General features: G+C 42.3%; 1 protein-coding gene across 2 annotated transcripts in view; it reads right to left on the bottom strand.

Annotated features, from left to right (window-relative positions):
• CCDC180 (coiled-coil domain containing 180) overlaps window positions 1-17,566 on the bottom strand; it is a 115,039-nt gene that overhangs the window by 25,712 nt on the left and 71,761 nt on the right. For both annotated transcript variants that reach the window (XM_089675121.1, XM_089675118.1), the window contains exons 19-26: window positions 16,262-16,437; window positions 15,675-15,855; window positions 13,304-13,450; window positions 11,788-11,932; window positions 4,510-4,626; window positions 2,658-2,756; window positions 2,114-2,200; window positions 1,203-1,393 (exon numbers count right to left, since the gene is read on the bottom strand). In XM_089675121.1, coding sequence (XP_089531247.1) covers window positions 1,203-1,393; window positions 2,114-2,200; window positions 2,658-2,756; window positions 4,510-4,626; window positions 11,788-11,932; window positions 13,304-13,450; window positions 15,675-15,855; window positions 16,262-16,437 — 1,143 coding nt within the window. The remainder of the gene's footprint in view (window positions 1-1,202; window positions 1,394-2,113; window positions 2,201-2,657; window positions 2,757-4,509; window positions 4,627-11,787; window positions 11,933-13,303; window positions 13,451-15,674; window positions 15,856-16,261; window positions 16,438-17,566) is intronic.

The following is a 17,566-nucleotide window of genomic DNA, read 5'->3' on the forward strand; positions in this document are numbered from 1 at the left end:
CTTCTCAGTGACATCATTGCTGAGATTTCTGCATTTGAGTTCATTTGGTCTGCCACTCTGGTGTCACTCCACCCATTGGATTTTTCATTTATTAAGTGTTCTTGCATGGCAAGACCACTTACTGTTATCTCACATATATATTCTTATTAAAGCCAAATTTACCACCCTAACTCCTCCCACAGTTTTTACACGACATAGACAGTAATATACTGAAACATGCGGATTGTTCCCGATTGGTGTGCTATTACTTTGTGGGACGTTTCGCCGAATGGCTCACGAAATATCGGCGTTTTTATGGTGAAATTGGTCCCATAGGAATGAATGGCGGAATGTTCAAAACTAGAGTGAGAGCTGACAAATCAGGACATGATTTCTAAACTGCCACCACTCCCTCATTTTCAAGCCCACCTACACAAATCTTATATCAAAACGTTCAGCTATCCCTGCTGCCACTAAAAATGTCCACGGCTAAGCCATAGCCCTGATAGTTTTTACAATATGACCATTTGTTTGCAACTCACGCCGCCCATTGACATTCATTGAAACTCCACGCAAGCCACCTCAAATTTGAAGGGCAATTTCTAAACTGTAACTGTGCCTTCACTTTTAATATTTCAGAGACATACTATGCATTAAAATGTAGGTCTGGGTCTTGTGATTCTCACAATATAAAGCTCTTCGGTGTAGGATTTATAATTTTTAAACTACAACTGTTTGAAGATGCCAACCGCCAGTGAAGTGAGCAAGTTGGAGCAGTTTGTTTTTAACCGCTCTTCTCTGCCCTTGCTGTAGAGTGAGTTGCCATAGGAACCCAGGTGTGTGAAGAGGCAGCAGAGTGACAAGCCACTCCACCCAGTTACTCCGCCCACTCCAGTTGTAGACTACTGGTGGAGGCAAGAACACTTCACACAATTTCCCCAGAAATTGTAGCTTTTCTAGTTTTGTATGTTACTCAGAAAGCAGAATTGAAAATCTGTTTAGATTGGAGAAAATATTGGCGATTTTGCTTTCAAAATCGGTACACAATTTTTGTGCTTCAAAAATTTAATTCTGCCAAGTTATAAATAGAAAAATGCATCATGGGGTTCAAGACGTGACATATCAGAACTGTAGTGGAGGCCTGCTGACTTCTGCCTAGTTGTACAGCCAAAGCAGTTTTTCCCACAAAAGGGCTGGAGTTTACTTTTTTTATTTGCACTTACTTCATGATGTTCTTTATCACACCCAGTGCTGCATCATCCAAGGCCAGTTTTCCTATTCTGCTTGGATTCAGCAGGCTGTCAGGGGTCCCAAATGCCAACTTGCCATCCTGTCTTAATGGGGCATCTACACGAGCTGCTGCTGCTGCAATTGGACCCTGTAATGGAACTTCTGGAAGAATGGGACTGGGTTCCTGCAAGATGACAAACAGTCTTCACATGTCAGAAAAATCTTAGAGTGAAACACCAGGCAAACAGCTAAATACACATTGGAAACACACAAACGTTTACAAGCCAAAGGATTTGTAATTTTATTTTGCCAGTCCTATGAATTATACACCTCTGCCACACTGCATAGCAAGGATGATCATTCTATACATCCTTGCTTCTACTTTATGCTATCTGGTTCAGTTTTGCAGTTTCCTGGTTCTGCTTTACTGCTTTCTGCATCATCTCCCTGCTCATTAGGCAGGTGCAGGGGCAGACTGACCATTCGAGCACTGGCCAAGGGCCCGGGGTCAGTAGGGGGCCCCATGAGATGCCCCTGGTACCTTTCCTTGGCTTTTTCATAGGCTTTTTTGGGTGTGGGCGAGGACACAGGGGCCCCATGATCCCCTATTGCCCGGGGGCCCCATGAGTTGTCAGTCCGCCCCTGGGCAGGTGTTGGTTGTGACAAGGCAAGCTGGTGGTAGAGCTGTGACATGGAGAGCTGCACTGATGAACCAGCTAATACATATGTCAAATGTCTTAAAATTTGAGTGACAGTTGTATCTCAGTTCGGTCACAAGATTGGCTGAACAGATTTCACAGGTACAAATCCTTGGCAGAACAAATCCTTTTGCAGATGCAACAGTAAACATATGTACATTCTGGCTATGTATGTCAATATTTGCCTAATAAATACATGAACTTACCAGAAGACAAGTTAGGTAGCAGCTCCTTTTCGAGACTTCATCCATTACAATTTTAGCAAATTCATATAGATCTTGGCTAGTCACCACCTATTATTGAAGTAAAGTGTGCAACAAAGGTACCATTAAAAGGTCTATTTGGGTCAAAATACATCTGCAGACAAAGTCACACTTAAATAAAATCCTAAATTTGATCTTATTAACGAAGATCAATTCCAAAGACATTCTGGTCTGCAAATTAGAATTTTGATAAAATACAATACATATCTGCAAAGCAAATCCTGTTGATCTGAGTTAGTTTGGTTTAAAAAAGATCATTAAAGATGATTTGTAGCCACCCAAATTAAGTTATTTTTGTTGCTTAGATGTGTCAAAATAAAATCACTGCATCCTCAGTAGTGATAGTTGGCGAAGAGGAAGATGAAATGATTTTGCAGTTTTTTTTTTTTACTAAGGGATTATAGGACATTGTGAGCTCCTTACACTACATAGGGTCCTGGGCATACAGTCACCTTTAATTTATTGGTATGACATATTGACAACATACTTCTTTATCCATGTTGGGGCTGGCACAGGCATCTATCTTCATTCGTAGCTGTTCCAGGTAAGAGTTAATTTGCTGGCTCTGAGAATTGCTGGTCACAACCTATGGACAATCAGATCATCCTCATGTATGTTTATTTAATTTAAGATCTTAAACTGAGCTGATTCACACATGTGCGGTGCGGATTGAAGCTCAGGTTTCACAGCTAATTGATACAGTAGTTGTTCACAGGTTCACGTCAAGTTTACATCAGGCTCAGGGCAGGATTAGTTTAGGATCTTATAGAAGTCAATAGACTGTAATTGGCACCTGACTGGACCACACTGCTCAGAAATCGGACATGACTCTTTTTTTAAACCCGCACTGAATCCGCACCGCCAGTGCAACAGACATACAGTCAGGTCCATAAATATTGGGACATCGACACAATTCTAACATTTTTGGCTCTACACACCACCACAATGGATTTGAAATGAAACGAACAAGATGTGCTTTGACTGCAGACTGTCAGCTTTAATTTGAGGGTATTTACATCCAAATCAGGTGAACAGTGTAGGAATTACAACAGTTTGCATACATACACACACACACACACACTATATTGCCAAAAGTATTGGGACTCCTGCTTTTACACGCACATGAGCTTTAATGGCATCCCAGTCTTAGTCGGTAGGGTTCAATATTGAGTTGGCCCACCCTTTGCAGCTATAACAGCTTCAACTCTTCTGGGAAAACTGTCCACAAGGTATAGGAGTGTGTCTATGGGAATGTTTGACCATTCTTCCAGAAGCACATTTGCGAGATCAGGCACTGATGTCCGAGGGGAAGGCCTGGCTCGCTTGTCCTCTCTAATTCATCCCAAAGGTGTTCTGTCGGGTTGGGTCAGGACTCTAACCCAAACATGCTCATCCATGTCTTTACGGACCTTGCTTTGTGCACTGGTGCGCAGTCATGTTGGAACAGGAATGGGGCATCCCCAAACTGTTCCCACAAAGTTGGGAGCATGAAATTGTTCAAAATGTCTTGGTATGCTGACGCCTTAAGAGTTCCCTTCACTGGAACTAGGGGGCCAAGCCCAACTCCTGAAAACAACCCCACACAATATTCCACTCTCCATCAAACTTTACACTTGGCACAATGCAGTCAGACAAGTACTGTTCTCCTTGCAACCACCAAATCCAGACACGTCCATCTGATTGCCAAAAAGAGAAGTGTGATTCGTCACTCCCGAGAACACATCTCCACAGCTCTGGTGTCCAGTGGCGGTGTGCTTTACACCACTACATCCAACACTTTGCATTGCACTTGGTGATGTAAGAATTGGATGCAGCTCCTGGGCCATGGAAACCTATTCCATGAAGCTTTTTACGCACTGTTGTAGTAATCTGAAGGCCACACAAAGTTTGGAGGTATTTAGCTATTGACTCTGCAGACAGTTGGCCACGTCTGTGCACTGTGCGCTTCGCGCTTCAGCATGTGCTGACCTCACTGTGTCATTTTATGTGGCCTACCACTGCGTGGCTGAGTTGCTGTTGTTCCCAGTTGCTCCCAGTTTGTTATGATACCACTAACAGTTGACCATAGAATATTCAGTGGCAAGGAAATGTCACAGATGGACTTATTGCACAGGTGGCAACCTATCACGGTACCACGCTTGAATTCACTGAGCTCCTGAGAGTCACCCATTCTTTCACAAATGTTTGTAGAACCAGTCTACATGCCTAGGTGCTTGATTTTATACACCTGTGGCCATGGAGGTGATTAGAACACCTGACTCCAATGATTTTGAGGGGTGTCCCAATACTTCTGGGATATAATATATAGTTTGCAGAGTCAATATAGCAAAATCACTTACCAGTGCTTTGATCTTCACCTGCAGATTAGTCAGTAATTTCTGTATATTCTCTAGGAAGATTGTGTCCATTGTTAGACTATGGAATTTGTCTTCATACTTTTTAACAACTTCTGTGGCCTGAATAAAAAGAAGACGTTATAGAGTAAGAATGAATATTGCTACTATCTTTTATAATACAGCAGCCACATATTCTGCTTTATTGCACATTAAAAATGGGATGCTCATTAGCAACCTGCAAGCAAAAAACAACAAGAATACATGGCACATTAGGAGAAGAGGGATTTTCTTGTGTAGCCTTGCAATCTAAAAGACAGAGAAACTTAAAGTGGTTGTAAACCTCACACATGAAATATGAGCAAAAACATATCCCTCTATAGCAGCGGTTCTCAACCTGGGGGTCGAACGACCATTTCCCAGGGGTCGCCTAAGACCATCGGAAAACACATATTTCCGATGGTCTTAGGAACCGAGACACCGCTGCTGTCTCCGGCGATGTGTGGGCGGGATGATACGCTGCTCCTGTCACCTGGCCACACCTCCGGGATCGCTCAGCAGCTCCGCCTCCTCGCCGCTGATTGGCCACCGGAACTGTAGCTCAGGAGAGGCACACAGGCGGCCAATCACCGGCGAGGAGGTGGAGCTTGGAGAGGAGGAGCCGAGCGGCAGCGCGCGTACATCAAAGAAGACCGAGGGAGCTGCCGGAGCGAGTGAAGAAGAGAGCGGCCAGAGAAGGAAGACAGCTGACAGGTAAGTGAGAGAGCGAGCCCAGGCTGGAGCAGGGGTCAGCAAAGTAAGTATCATTGGTGTCAGTGGGAGGAATAGTGCCCCATCATTCGTGTCACTAATACCAACGATGGGGCACTATTCCTCCCCCCACTGACACCAACGATGGGGCACTATTCCTCCCCCCACTGACACCAACGATGGGGCACTATTCCTCCCCCCACTGACACCAACGATGGGGCACTATTCCTCCCCCCACTGACACCAACGATGTGGCACTATTCCTCCCTCCACTGACACCAACGATGGGGCACTATTCCTCCCCCCACTGACACCAACGATGGGGCAGTATTCCTCCCCCCACTGACACCAACGATGGGGCAGTATTCCTCCCCCCACTGACACCAACGATGGGGCAGTATTCCTCCCCCCACTGACACCAACGATGGGGCAGTATTCCTCCCCCCACTGACACCAACGATGGGGCACTATTCCTCCCCCCACTGACACCAACGATGGGGCACTATTCCTCCCCCCACTGACACCAACGATGGGGCACTATTTCCCCCCCCCCCTGACCCCAATGATGGGGCACTATTCTCCCCTCCACCACACTGACATCAATGATGGGGCACTATTCCTCCCACTGACACCAATGATGGGGCACTATTCCTCCCCCCACTGACACCAACGATGGGACACTATTTCCCCCCCCCCCCGACCCCAATGATGGGGCACTATTCTCCCCTCCACCACACTGACATCAATGATGGGGCACTATTCCTCCCACTGACACCAATGATGGGGCACTATTCCTCCCACTGACACCAGTGATGGGGCACTACTCCCACTGACACCAGTGATGGGGCACTACTCCCCCCACTGACACCAGTGATGGGGCACTATTCCTCCCACTGACACCAATGATGGGGCACTACTCCCCCCACTGACACCAATGATGGGGCACTACTCCCCCCACTGACACCAATGATGGGGCACTACTCCCCCCACTGACAACAATGATGTGGCACTATTCCTCCCACTGACACCAGTGATGGAGCACTACTCCTCCCACTGACACCAGTGATGGGGCACTACTCCCCCCACTGACACCAATGATGGGGCACTACTCCCCCCACTGACACCAATGATGGGGCACTACTCCTCCCACTGACACCAATGATGGGGCACTATTCCTCCCACTGACACCAATGATGAGGCACTACTCCTCCCACTGACACCAATGATGGGGCACTATTCCTCCCACTGACACCAATGATGTGGCACTATTCCTCCCACTGACACCAGTGATGGAGCACTACTCCTCCCACTGACACCAGTGATGAGGCACTACTCCCCCCACTGACACCAGTGATGGAGCACTACTCCCCCCACTGACACCAATGGTGGGGCACTACTCCCCCCACTGACACCAATGATGGGGCACTACTCCTCCCACTGACACCAATGATGGGGCACTATTCCTCCCACTGACACCAGTGATGGAGCACTACTCCCCCCACTGACACCAATGATGGGGCACTACTCCCCCCACTGACACCAATGATGGGGCACTATTCCTCCCCCCACTGACACCAACGATGGGGCACTATTTCCCCCCCCCCTGACCCCAATGATGGGGCACTATTCTCCCCTCCACCACACTGACATCAATGATGGGGCACTATTCCTCCCACTGACACCAATGATGGGGCACTATTCCTCCCCCCACTGACACCAACGATGGGACACTATTTCCCCCCCCCCCCTGACCCCAATGATGATGCACTATTCTCCCCTCCACCACACTGACATCAATGATGGGGCACTATTCCTCCCACTGACACCAATGATGGGGCACTATTCCTCCCCCCACTGACACCAACGATGGGACACTATTTCCCCCCCCCCCCCCTGACCCCAATGATGGGGCACTATTCTCCCCTCCACCACACTGACATCAATGATGGGGCACTATTCCTCCCACTGACACCAATGATGGGGCACTATTCCTCCCACTGACACCAGTGATGGGGCACTACTCCCACTGACACCAGTGATGGGGCACTACTCCCCCCACTGACACCAGTGATGGGGCACTATTCCTCCCACTGACACCAATGATGGGGCACTACTCCCCCCACTGACACCAATGATGGGGCACTACTCCCCCCACTGACACCAATGATGGGGCACTACTCCCCCCACTGACACCAATGATGTGGCACTATTCCTCCCACTGATACCAACAATGGGGCACTATTCATGCCACTGACATCAGTGATGGGGCACTACTCCTTCCACTGACACCAATGACATGGCACTACTCCTCCCACTGCAAAATTACAGTTATGAAGTAGCAATGAAAATAATTTTATGGTTGGGGGTCACCACAACATGAGGAACTGTATTAAGGGGTCGCGGCATTAGAAAGGTTGAGAACCACTGCTCTATAGTATGTATTTGTCTCAATTAACCACTTGCCGTCCGCCTGCTGTTTATAAACGGCAGGGCGGTGGCACTCCAGGGGCGGGTTGCCTTCATAAACAGCACCCGCCTTTTCTAGCTGTGCACGCTCCCTGGGAGCGCGCAGCATCGCGATCCGGTGCCCGCTGTGTCCTCCGGACACAGTGAAACACCGATCGTCGGACGGGACCTCTGTACGAGGTCCCGATCATGTGATCACTGATTGGCCAATCAGTGATCACATGCAAAGTAGTAAGCAAGATGTCACTTGTGACATCATTGCTTACTACGTGTGAAATCTGTGAATGATCACAGAGGTCACATGGTACAAGGCTATTCACAACAGCCTTGTACCATGTGACAAGGTGTGACCAATCACTGCTCACTCAGTATTTCTCAATGGCTGCAAGAATGCAGACAGAGAGAAAGAGAAATTATTGCTTTTACATATGGGTGTAAAAGCAATCACTGTAAAAAAAAAAAAAATCTTCATCACCCCCCACAAGTAGTACAGTGTCATCATGGTGACACTGTACTGCCAGGGTGACAGTATGTAAAAAAAAAAACAAATAATAATATAAAAAATTATAATTTTTGGTTATAAACTAATTTGGCTTATTTTTTTATTTACTAAAGATATAACGGAATACATTTTGGTCAAGATTTATGATGAAGGATTATTTATTTGCAACATTTTATAAGAAAAACACTTTTTTTCAAAATTTGTGGACATTTTCATTTACATAGCAAACAAAATAAAAATCCCAGCGGTGAATAAATACCACCAAAATAAAGCTTTATCTGTCTAAAAAAAATAGTAAAAAATTCATATGGGTACAGTATTGCATGACCGCGCAATTGTCATTCAAAGTGTGATAGCGCTGAAAGCTGAAAATTGCCCTGGACAGGAAGGGGGTAAAAGTGTCCGGACAGGAAGTGGTTAACCGTTTCAATACCGTGCAATTTTACACCTTCCTGCCCAGGCCATTTTTCAGGTTTTAGCGCTCTCACACTTTGAATGACAATTGCGCGGTCATACAACACTGTACCCAAACTAAAATTTTATCATTTTTTTCACACAACTAGAGCTTTCTTTTGGTGGTATTAATCACCGCTGGGGTTTTTATTTTTTGCTAAATTAACAAAAAAAGACCCAAAATTTTGAAAAAAAACCACATTTTTCTTTGTTTCTGTTATAAAAGTTTACAAATAAATAATTGTTCTTCATAAATTTAGGCCGAGATGTATTCTGCTACATGTCTTTGGTGAAAATGACCCAAATTAGGATGTATTTTTTAGTTTGTAGGAAAGTTATAGAGTTCACAAACTATGGTATAGATCTGAATATTGATCAATCCTGAAGTACTGACAGCCAATCTAATTTCTTGAGGTCCAAGAATGTCAGAATAGTACAGATATCCCCAAATGACCCCTTTTTGCAGAGTAGACAGTCCGACGTACTTCATAAGAGGCATGGCGAGTTTTTTGAAGTTGTATTTTTTTGTCATAATTTTTCGGAAAATGAAAAAATTAAAAAAATTATTTTCACAATTTTTTTTTTTACATACTGTCACCAGTGCAGTACAGCGTCATCATATAACTGGCATGGCGGTGAACAGGGACACTGACTGGTGAGAGTATGAAAAAAAAAATATATATATATATATTTTTTATTTTTTTAAATTTTTTTATTATATTTAATTTTTTATTACATTTTTTTTTATTTTTTTTTAAGATTTGTTTTTCATATTTTACTATGACCAAAGTAATACAATGTTACCATAGTAACATTATACTACTTTGAAGAAGTGATCAGTATTTTTTTTTTTTTTTTTTTTACACAATTTGCTTATAGCAAAGAATTACTTTGCTATAAGCAAGCATTTACCTGAATGAAATCGATTCATTCAGCTTTTTTTTTTTTTTTTTTTGTGCTTAGCTGTGATTTAGTCACAGCTAATCACATGACATGTGCATGTGATTAGCTGTGACCATTCACAGCTAGGCACTAGTATACAATGGATGGCATCATGAATGAAGCCATCCACTGTATACAAGTGTCATGTGACCTGCTGTGATTGTTCACAGCAGGTCACATGGTACCAGCAACGGGAGCCGGTACTCGGATCTGTTATCGGCCGTGTCCGAGGTGCACGGCCGGTGACAGATCGCACTGCTGCGCCGCTCTGCATTAGCGCAAACTGCGCATGTGCGGGAGCACGCCAAATGACGTGCACCCGGAGTGCAGAGACACTTTTGAAGCCGCCAAACGGCCATTGGCCGGGCGGCTAATGGTTAAGAGCACTAAGTATAATTTCTGTCTGCTGCTTCATTCTTCTGCTATCAGCATGAATCACTTCTGACAAGTTTTCCTGACAGCAAGAGAAAAGAGGGTACATAGAGGGACCTCCAGCAGATTGACAGCCTCAGCTCTGTTCTTTTGTGCTGTGTGGAGGGCGGTGTGTCTCTTCCCTCCAATCATCTCTCCGAGCTCTCCTCATTGAGTTTTGCAGTGTGTAATTTCAGCTCTCAGTCCACTTTTTTTTCTGAACCCTCAGACAAGCTTTATAATATCTGGACATTGAATGGCTGTAGAGAAGAGAAGACTGCAGATAGACTGGTACAATTTATGTAAGAGGATTTGTTTCATCTCTGTGTATCATTTGAGGCCAGCCACTTCACTGGGTATATGAGAGTGTTTACAACCACTTTAATAAATACAATACAGCTTCAAGAATACATAAGAATAAAGAATAGCCAAAGGTGCCCCTGTTAAACTCTTTATGGAAACACCAAAAATAACCCTTTGGGGTCTTTTTAAAAGTTAGTATTAAAATGATCTATTATACAAGATGAACAAAACATCAACTGATACAATGCACAAATATACAGTATATGGTATATATTTTGCCATTAGGATTATGGGCAGGAAACCAATTGCATATAGGGATTCTCCTGGATTAGATCTTTAGTTTAAACGTGCTTAAGGAGTGGGGGAGTGGGGGGGGAACGGATACCCGAATTTGACAGTTCCCAGCAGACTACAGGGCCATTCACAAGCGCAGTGTTTCTTGCTCATGTACAGTGGGTGCCCAGCTGTAAAGCCACAAGCTGTCACAGTCGGGTACCCACACTGAAGATGCTGGCGTCGGGGAGAGAAGATGGCCGGTGAAACCAGCCGTGGTGAGGACACCGCTGGACCGATGGACAGGTAAGTGTTTGTATTTTAAAAGTCAGCAGCTGCAGTTTTTGTAGCTGCTGACTTTTATTTTTTTTTTTCAGCTGGAACTCCGCTTTAAGTTATAATGACCCCCCTCAGGTCCGTGTCTGACACTAATTCTGCTGTAATGTAATCTATATGACAGGTTCAATATGAAAGTAGAACTAAAGGTAAAACTTTTTTTTTTCATTTTGGATAGAGTAAGGCAGTGTTACAAGCCCTGTAAGGTTTATTTTTGCCATCTGTGTCCCATTGGGCAGATTTCCCTTCACTTTGTGCCCCAAAGTCAAAACGGGAAGAGAGAGAAAATCCCTCAAAAGTAAAGGAATCCCTGGTTGTCATCAGAACCAGCATACCCACTGGAAAATATCCCCAATAATTCCTGTTTTGGGGACAACCTAAAATCTTGGATTTTCTTTTACTTTCAATTTTGTTGATGGTAAACAAAACTAATAGGGTTAATATCCCTAACAGGGTCCTGATGGGTGTTCTAATCCCTGTCCACTCTATTCAAAACAAAACAAAAAAAAAACAGTAGACACTTTTTTTAAAGCTATTCTAAGTGGGAACAGTTGGAAACTCACAGATTTTCACCTTTCCAAAATTCCAGAAGATTTCTTGAGAGACATTCAAGTAGACAGTGGGCTATTCAACCCACATCTTCAATTCACTGTGGAATTAGTCTTTGGTGGAAATGACAGGTCATTTCATAAATTCCCATATATATCTCTGGAGGTTATTTATTTAGGGTTTCATCAGTTCAACAGAAGTGCACATTCTGACAGATGATAAAGGCATTGTGTACAAGAGCAAGCTGACAAGGACACCATCATTCTACATCAAGGTGTGCGTAACTACTCCAGATTTACCTGTTCTAAGCACAACGATTCCAACCCCTCCAGGTCCACCATGATGGAGCCCTCAAAAGAAGTGATGGTATCTGACGCTTTATGCAGCCTCTTACGAAGCTTCTCGATCTCATCAGGAGAAAAATTGCCACCTTCTGAAAATAATCTGTGGTTATCAGATAAATAAAGCAGTCAATTTTAATTTTCAACATGAGTTTTACTACCTAATTAATATTAGATGAACTCCATTATAATGAAAAAGCAGGTTACAGTTTTGAAATTAGGCAAAGCTGAACCATTCAGCAAATTTATCTCCTTTCCTTGCAGTGTGAGAAGATAATAGTCAGACCAGCACTGGTCAACCTTACTAACTGTATGCTCAATCACTCCTCTGCATTATGCTAACTGACCACAAAGCTAAGCATGAATAGGGAAAACTCCAAATGCATCACTGAAGAACCTTTTCTGGATTTGATCTTTTCAGCTATAATGTGATGAAGAGAAGGAGAGGTTGCCGACACATTTTTAAAATGGTTTGTATGTTGTTGACATTCTGTACCTCTCTGGAATACATGCACATTTTCCCATGTTTTAACTCTGAAGACATTGTGAGTACAGAAAACACATGTTGATGAGCCAGGAATATAATGTGCTCCTATCTTTCTCTGCAATAGCAACACACGTGTATTTTCATTTCTGAAATCCTTAGCACATGGTGTCAGCCCTACCAACTTCATTTTTGATATATTACAATGGATACAGACCTCTACTGATCTCCTCCCCCTGCCTCATCTCCATAGCCCCTCCTTGTGCACAAGGCAGAGGGCACAGGAAGCTCACAGGATTACGGGCAAAATAATCAGGTTATTTTTGCACTTATTGAAAAAAAAGTTCACTTTTAGGGTATACATACACTTTAAGGCATGGGACCCCATGAACAATATAGGTCTGATATATCAATGTACTCTTACTAATGCCTAGTACACATGATGGGAAAATCGGATGAAAAATACTGCTTTCGAAGTGATCATCCAATAATCTGATCCTTAGTACTCAGCTTTCAAGAGCTGATCACGATAGTTCATATGAAATTATCCAAAGGGACAAGCATGAACATTTGTCCTCGTACAATACCAGAAAAAAATGATTTGTCAGTACAGTATTCGTCTGTAAAAAATCAAGTTACCAAGACCATGCATGCTCAGAAATGAAAGAATACATTACATCATTAACAAAGTTGTATTCTGTTGTACGCAAATTTTCGTAACTGTAGTAACTTCTTAATTTTCGATATGAGACCAGCACGCAAAAAAAAAAGGACAATCATCTGTCCGATATTCTCATTGTGTGCACCAGGCTTAAGAATAGGATTTTCTTCCTTTCAGCCACCAGATTCAAACTTGCCCTGATTGTCTGATTGTTGGCTCTTGGTAAGAACACATTAATACATAAAAACTTCAGTGATTTTTCACAGAAAGTTAGATAGGTCAGTCAATATACACAGATTTCTGGTATTAAATATGTACCTTGTGCTTACCTGAAAGATTTGATGAAATCAGAATTGGTGTCACAGAGCTTTCCCAGCATCTCCTCCACATGTTGGCGGTAGTTCCTCATGGCAGTCTGGACTCCACTGTTATGGCTATCCAGTATTGATGACAAGGAATTACTCAGGGCTACCAGTCTGAAATGCAAAATTAAAATAATAAACTGAACATTAGATATTTAGCAAGTAAACTGCAAAACTAAAAACTGCACAAACTTTATTAGGAATTTGATCTGAAAAATGTCCTTAAGTTGAATCCAAAGTCAAATATTTGAAAAGAAATAGGCAGGGTGACAGGAAGACAAGATGTAAGAGGGACTTAAACAGACATTAAAAATACTCTAAAACCTTCACAAAATAGAAAAAACAAGCAGTTACATAGTTACATAGTTAGTCCGGCTGAAAAAAGACAAAAGTCCATCCAGTTCAACCATAGAAAAAAAAAAAAGTTATAATCCTATACCCACAGTTGATCCAGAGGAAGGCAAAAAAAAAACAGCAAAGCATGATCCAATTTGCACCTGCTGGGAAAAAATTCCTTCCTGATCCCCCGAGAGGCATATTCTCCGTATATTCCCTGGATCAACTTTACCTATAAATGTTAGTATCCAGTTATATTCTGTGTATCTAAGAAATAATCCAGGACTTTTTTAAAGCAATCCACTGAGCTGGCCAGAACCATCTCTTGAGGGAGTCTATTCTACATTTTCACAGTTCTCACTGTGAAGAAACCTTTCTCTGTTTGGAGATTACATTTCTTTTCCTCCAGACGTAAAGAGTGCCCCCTTGTCCTCTGTGTTGACCTCAGGGTGAATAACTCTACACCGAGTACACTATATGAACCACTGATGTATTTATACATGTTGATCATATCCTCCCTTAATCTCCTCTTCTCAAGAGAAAATAAATTCAGTTCCTCTAATCTTTCCTCATAGCTGAGCTCCTCCATGCCTCATCAGTTTAGTTGCCCTTCTCTGTACTTTCTCCAGTTCCCCAATGTTCTTTTTGTGAATTGGTGCCCAAAACTGAACTGCATATTCCACATGAGGTCTTACTAATGATTTGTACCGGGGTAATATGATATCTCTCTCTCTGGAGTCTATACCTCGTTTAATACAAGAAAGGATTTTGCTCACTTTAGAAGCCGCAGCTTGGCATTGCATGCCATTATTAAGCTTGTGATCTACCAGAACTCCCAGATCCTTCTCCACCATTGATTCCCTCAGTTGTACCCCCCCCTAGTATGTATGATGCATACATATTCTTAACCCCCAAGTGCATAACCTTACATTTATCAACATTAAATCTCATTTGCCACATAGTTGCCCAATTAAACAGTGTATTGAGGTCGGCTTGTAAGTTGAAGACATCCTGTAAGGACGTTACTCCACTGCACAGCTTGGTGTCACCTGCAAAGACTGAAATGGGATTTGTAATCTCAGTCCCTATATCATTTATAAATATATTAAAAAGTAAGGGTCCCAACACTGAACCCTGGGGTACGCCACTGATGACCCCAGACCATTCAGAGTATGAATCATTAACCACTACTCTCTGAATACAATTTTTTAGCCAGTTTTCTATTCATTTACATACGGTTTTTTCCAAGCCCGTAGACTTTACCTTACACATTAGCCATGTGTGGGGAACTGTGTCAAACGCTTTTGCAAAATCCAAGTATACCACATCCACAACCACCCCTCTGTCCAAGGTTTTGCTCACCCCCTCATAAAAAGAAATTGGATTTGTTTGACAACTTCTGTCTTTCATGAATCTATGCTGTCTGTTGCTTAAAATATTTTTTTCCAGCAAGAACTCATCTATTTGGTCTTTTATTAAACTCTCCAGTATCTTCCCAACTATAGAAGTTAAACTAACAGGTCTATAATAAAGTAAAGTTTCTCCTACTGTTCTGTGCATGATTTCTGCTTGCTAAAAAAATGACTGTCTCTCTTTAGGAGAGTACAGTTGCAGAGACACAAGTAGGCTGAAGAAGTCAAACTGGCAGAATAAAATGGAGCCAGAGTGTCAGTGAGAATACTAGTACACATCAGGGGGAGTTTATAAAAAATGTAGCAACCAGAATTTGGAGCAGTTGTATAAGGCAACCAATCAGCTTCTATTTTTCATTTTCAAAGCCTAATCAAACAAGCTGAAGCTAGAAGCTGATTGGTTGCCATGCACAACTGCTGTACTTTCTGCTCTAATTTTAACAAATATCCCCCATCATATCCCTTATGGGTGGAGTAACGTACCTCCAACAGTCTGCAGCCTCACATTTCTGGGATCAATCAGTAAACATGGAAAGACAAATTACTGATATAGTGGTATACAGTAGTGTAGTAAATAGACATATACTCACTTATCAGACTTATTAGCATTCAGGAATATGCTTTTCATGGATATGATTTTGCTGCGGAAATTTTCAGTCTCACTTTTCATTTTCGAAATCAGTGAAGCGCTCTCTTCCTTTAAATCATTAAGTGCTTGATTTACCCCTTCACAATGGCGATCCACACGTTCTGAGTGTAAGAGCAACTCAGCTGCAAGGGAAATCAAGGACAAGGGACAATCAGAAATATCTTGTTTCAGAGGTAAGTGTAGGAATAAAATTATGTAGCAAACAGGACTGTTTGATTGATGATATTCCACCTATTGCATATACACAACTTTCTGATCTGTTCTTAAACTGGTCTTACACATATAAGTGCAGTTTTACACTCTGAGGAGCTTCCAATGAGCAGTCTGTCACTAAAGATATACAAGGGGCATTCAAGTCAAATCGGGCTTTTATTTGTACAGGTATAAAAAGGGGAGGGGGCTGTGGGAGTCACATACAGAAGCACTTTTACCTTCTGCCTTAACAAACACTTTAAGTAACACTTAATTGTGTTTCATATGTATACTTAGATGTTTGCATGAAAGATCACAGGTGTGAAACAATTGTACCTGCCCTAACATTGTGGATGTCCATCTCTATGCGTAGTCCTCTGGGTTCATGAAGGTGATAGAGCAAATCCAATTCAGACTTCAGCTCCTCCTTCTTGGCCAGAACAATACTATGAGAATTGGACACCATTTCATCAAACCATTCCTCCACGTGATCATAGAAGCCAAGCCGGATGCTGAAAATGAGAGGAAAGTTGAAACGAGACTATTGTAATGTCACAACAGCAAATAAACCAATGAGTACAAGACATCATCTGCATGGTAAACAACTAATCAGGTAAAAAATAAAAAAGGGCCCTCTAGCAAAAAAAAAAAAAATATTTTATATATATATATATATATATATATATATATATATATATATATAGTGTTTATCGTAAAATCAATCATCAATGGGCATTTATAAGTATCTGAATCATCACTCTTAAGCTAAGAAAACTGTTGGATATCTCAGGGACAGGTGTTGGTGTTGATATTCTCTTGTATTTTCTCCCTACGTCAGCTCAGTGTCAGGCTGTAAGGTCAGAACAGACATTGACCTGTATCCTACCTGAGCTCAGAGCTAACTAAAATTCTGTAAGACTGCTAAAGAAAAGCAAAGCTTTCAGTGAATAAAGCCTTTATTTTTCTTCCATGTGTTCCTGATAGCACCTTTGTTACATGGAGGTTTATTTAGTGTTTGTGATCAACATTGGGCTTAGGCAGGAGAAAGGACAATTTACACACTTCTGTTCTGACAGTGAGAGAATACAAGGAAATAATCAATAACATTGTAATATCTTAATGTGAAAGTGAACTTCACTGAAGAGGGGAAAAAGCAAAACACTTACTTAAATGATAAGTTCACCTTTGGGATCATGTTACATATTCCAACCGTTTTTAGGTTTTATTTTTATTAGGATCAGGACAAAAAAAATGTTATCTAAGTATTTATATATTGCATATAAATATGTTGTACCATTTTCCAGCTTCTTTTTACAAGTCCTCAGGCTCTCAGCTACTCTGCTGAAAAGAAAATGGAAAATGGAATGACAGATACTTACCGTAAATTTCCCTTCCTGACAAGCTCCATGTCAGCACAGCTGGCACAACAAGAGAGCAACAAGAGCACAACAAAAGCTGTTTAATTTCAGACTCTTTCACTTTGACTGAAACTTCCTATAGAGCCATCTGAAAAGAGCAGGAGAGAGGTGGAGTAGATGCTGATTTTACACATTCAATAGTGTTTGTGTTAGTTTTCGCTTAAGCTTCTGAGCTTTGTAAACAAACTTTCCTGACAGCAATATGTCAGCACAGCTGGGGTAA

This window comes from Staurois parvus, unplaced genomic scaffold (assembly GCF_062004578.1).
Source record: "Staurois parvus isolate SC_StPar_1 unplaced genomic scaffold, SC_StPar_1.0 ptg000154l, whole genome shotgun sequence".
NCBI lineage: Eukaryota > Metazoa > Chordata > Amphibia > Anura > Ranidae > Staurois > Staurois parvus.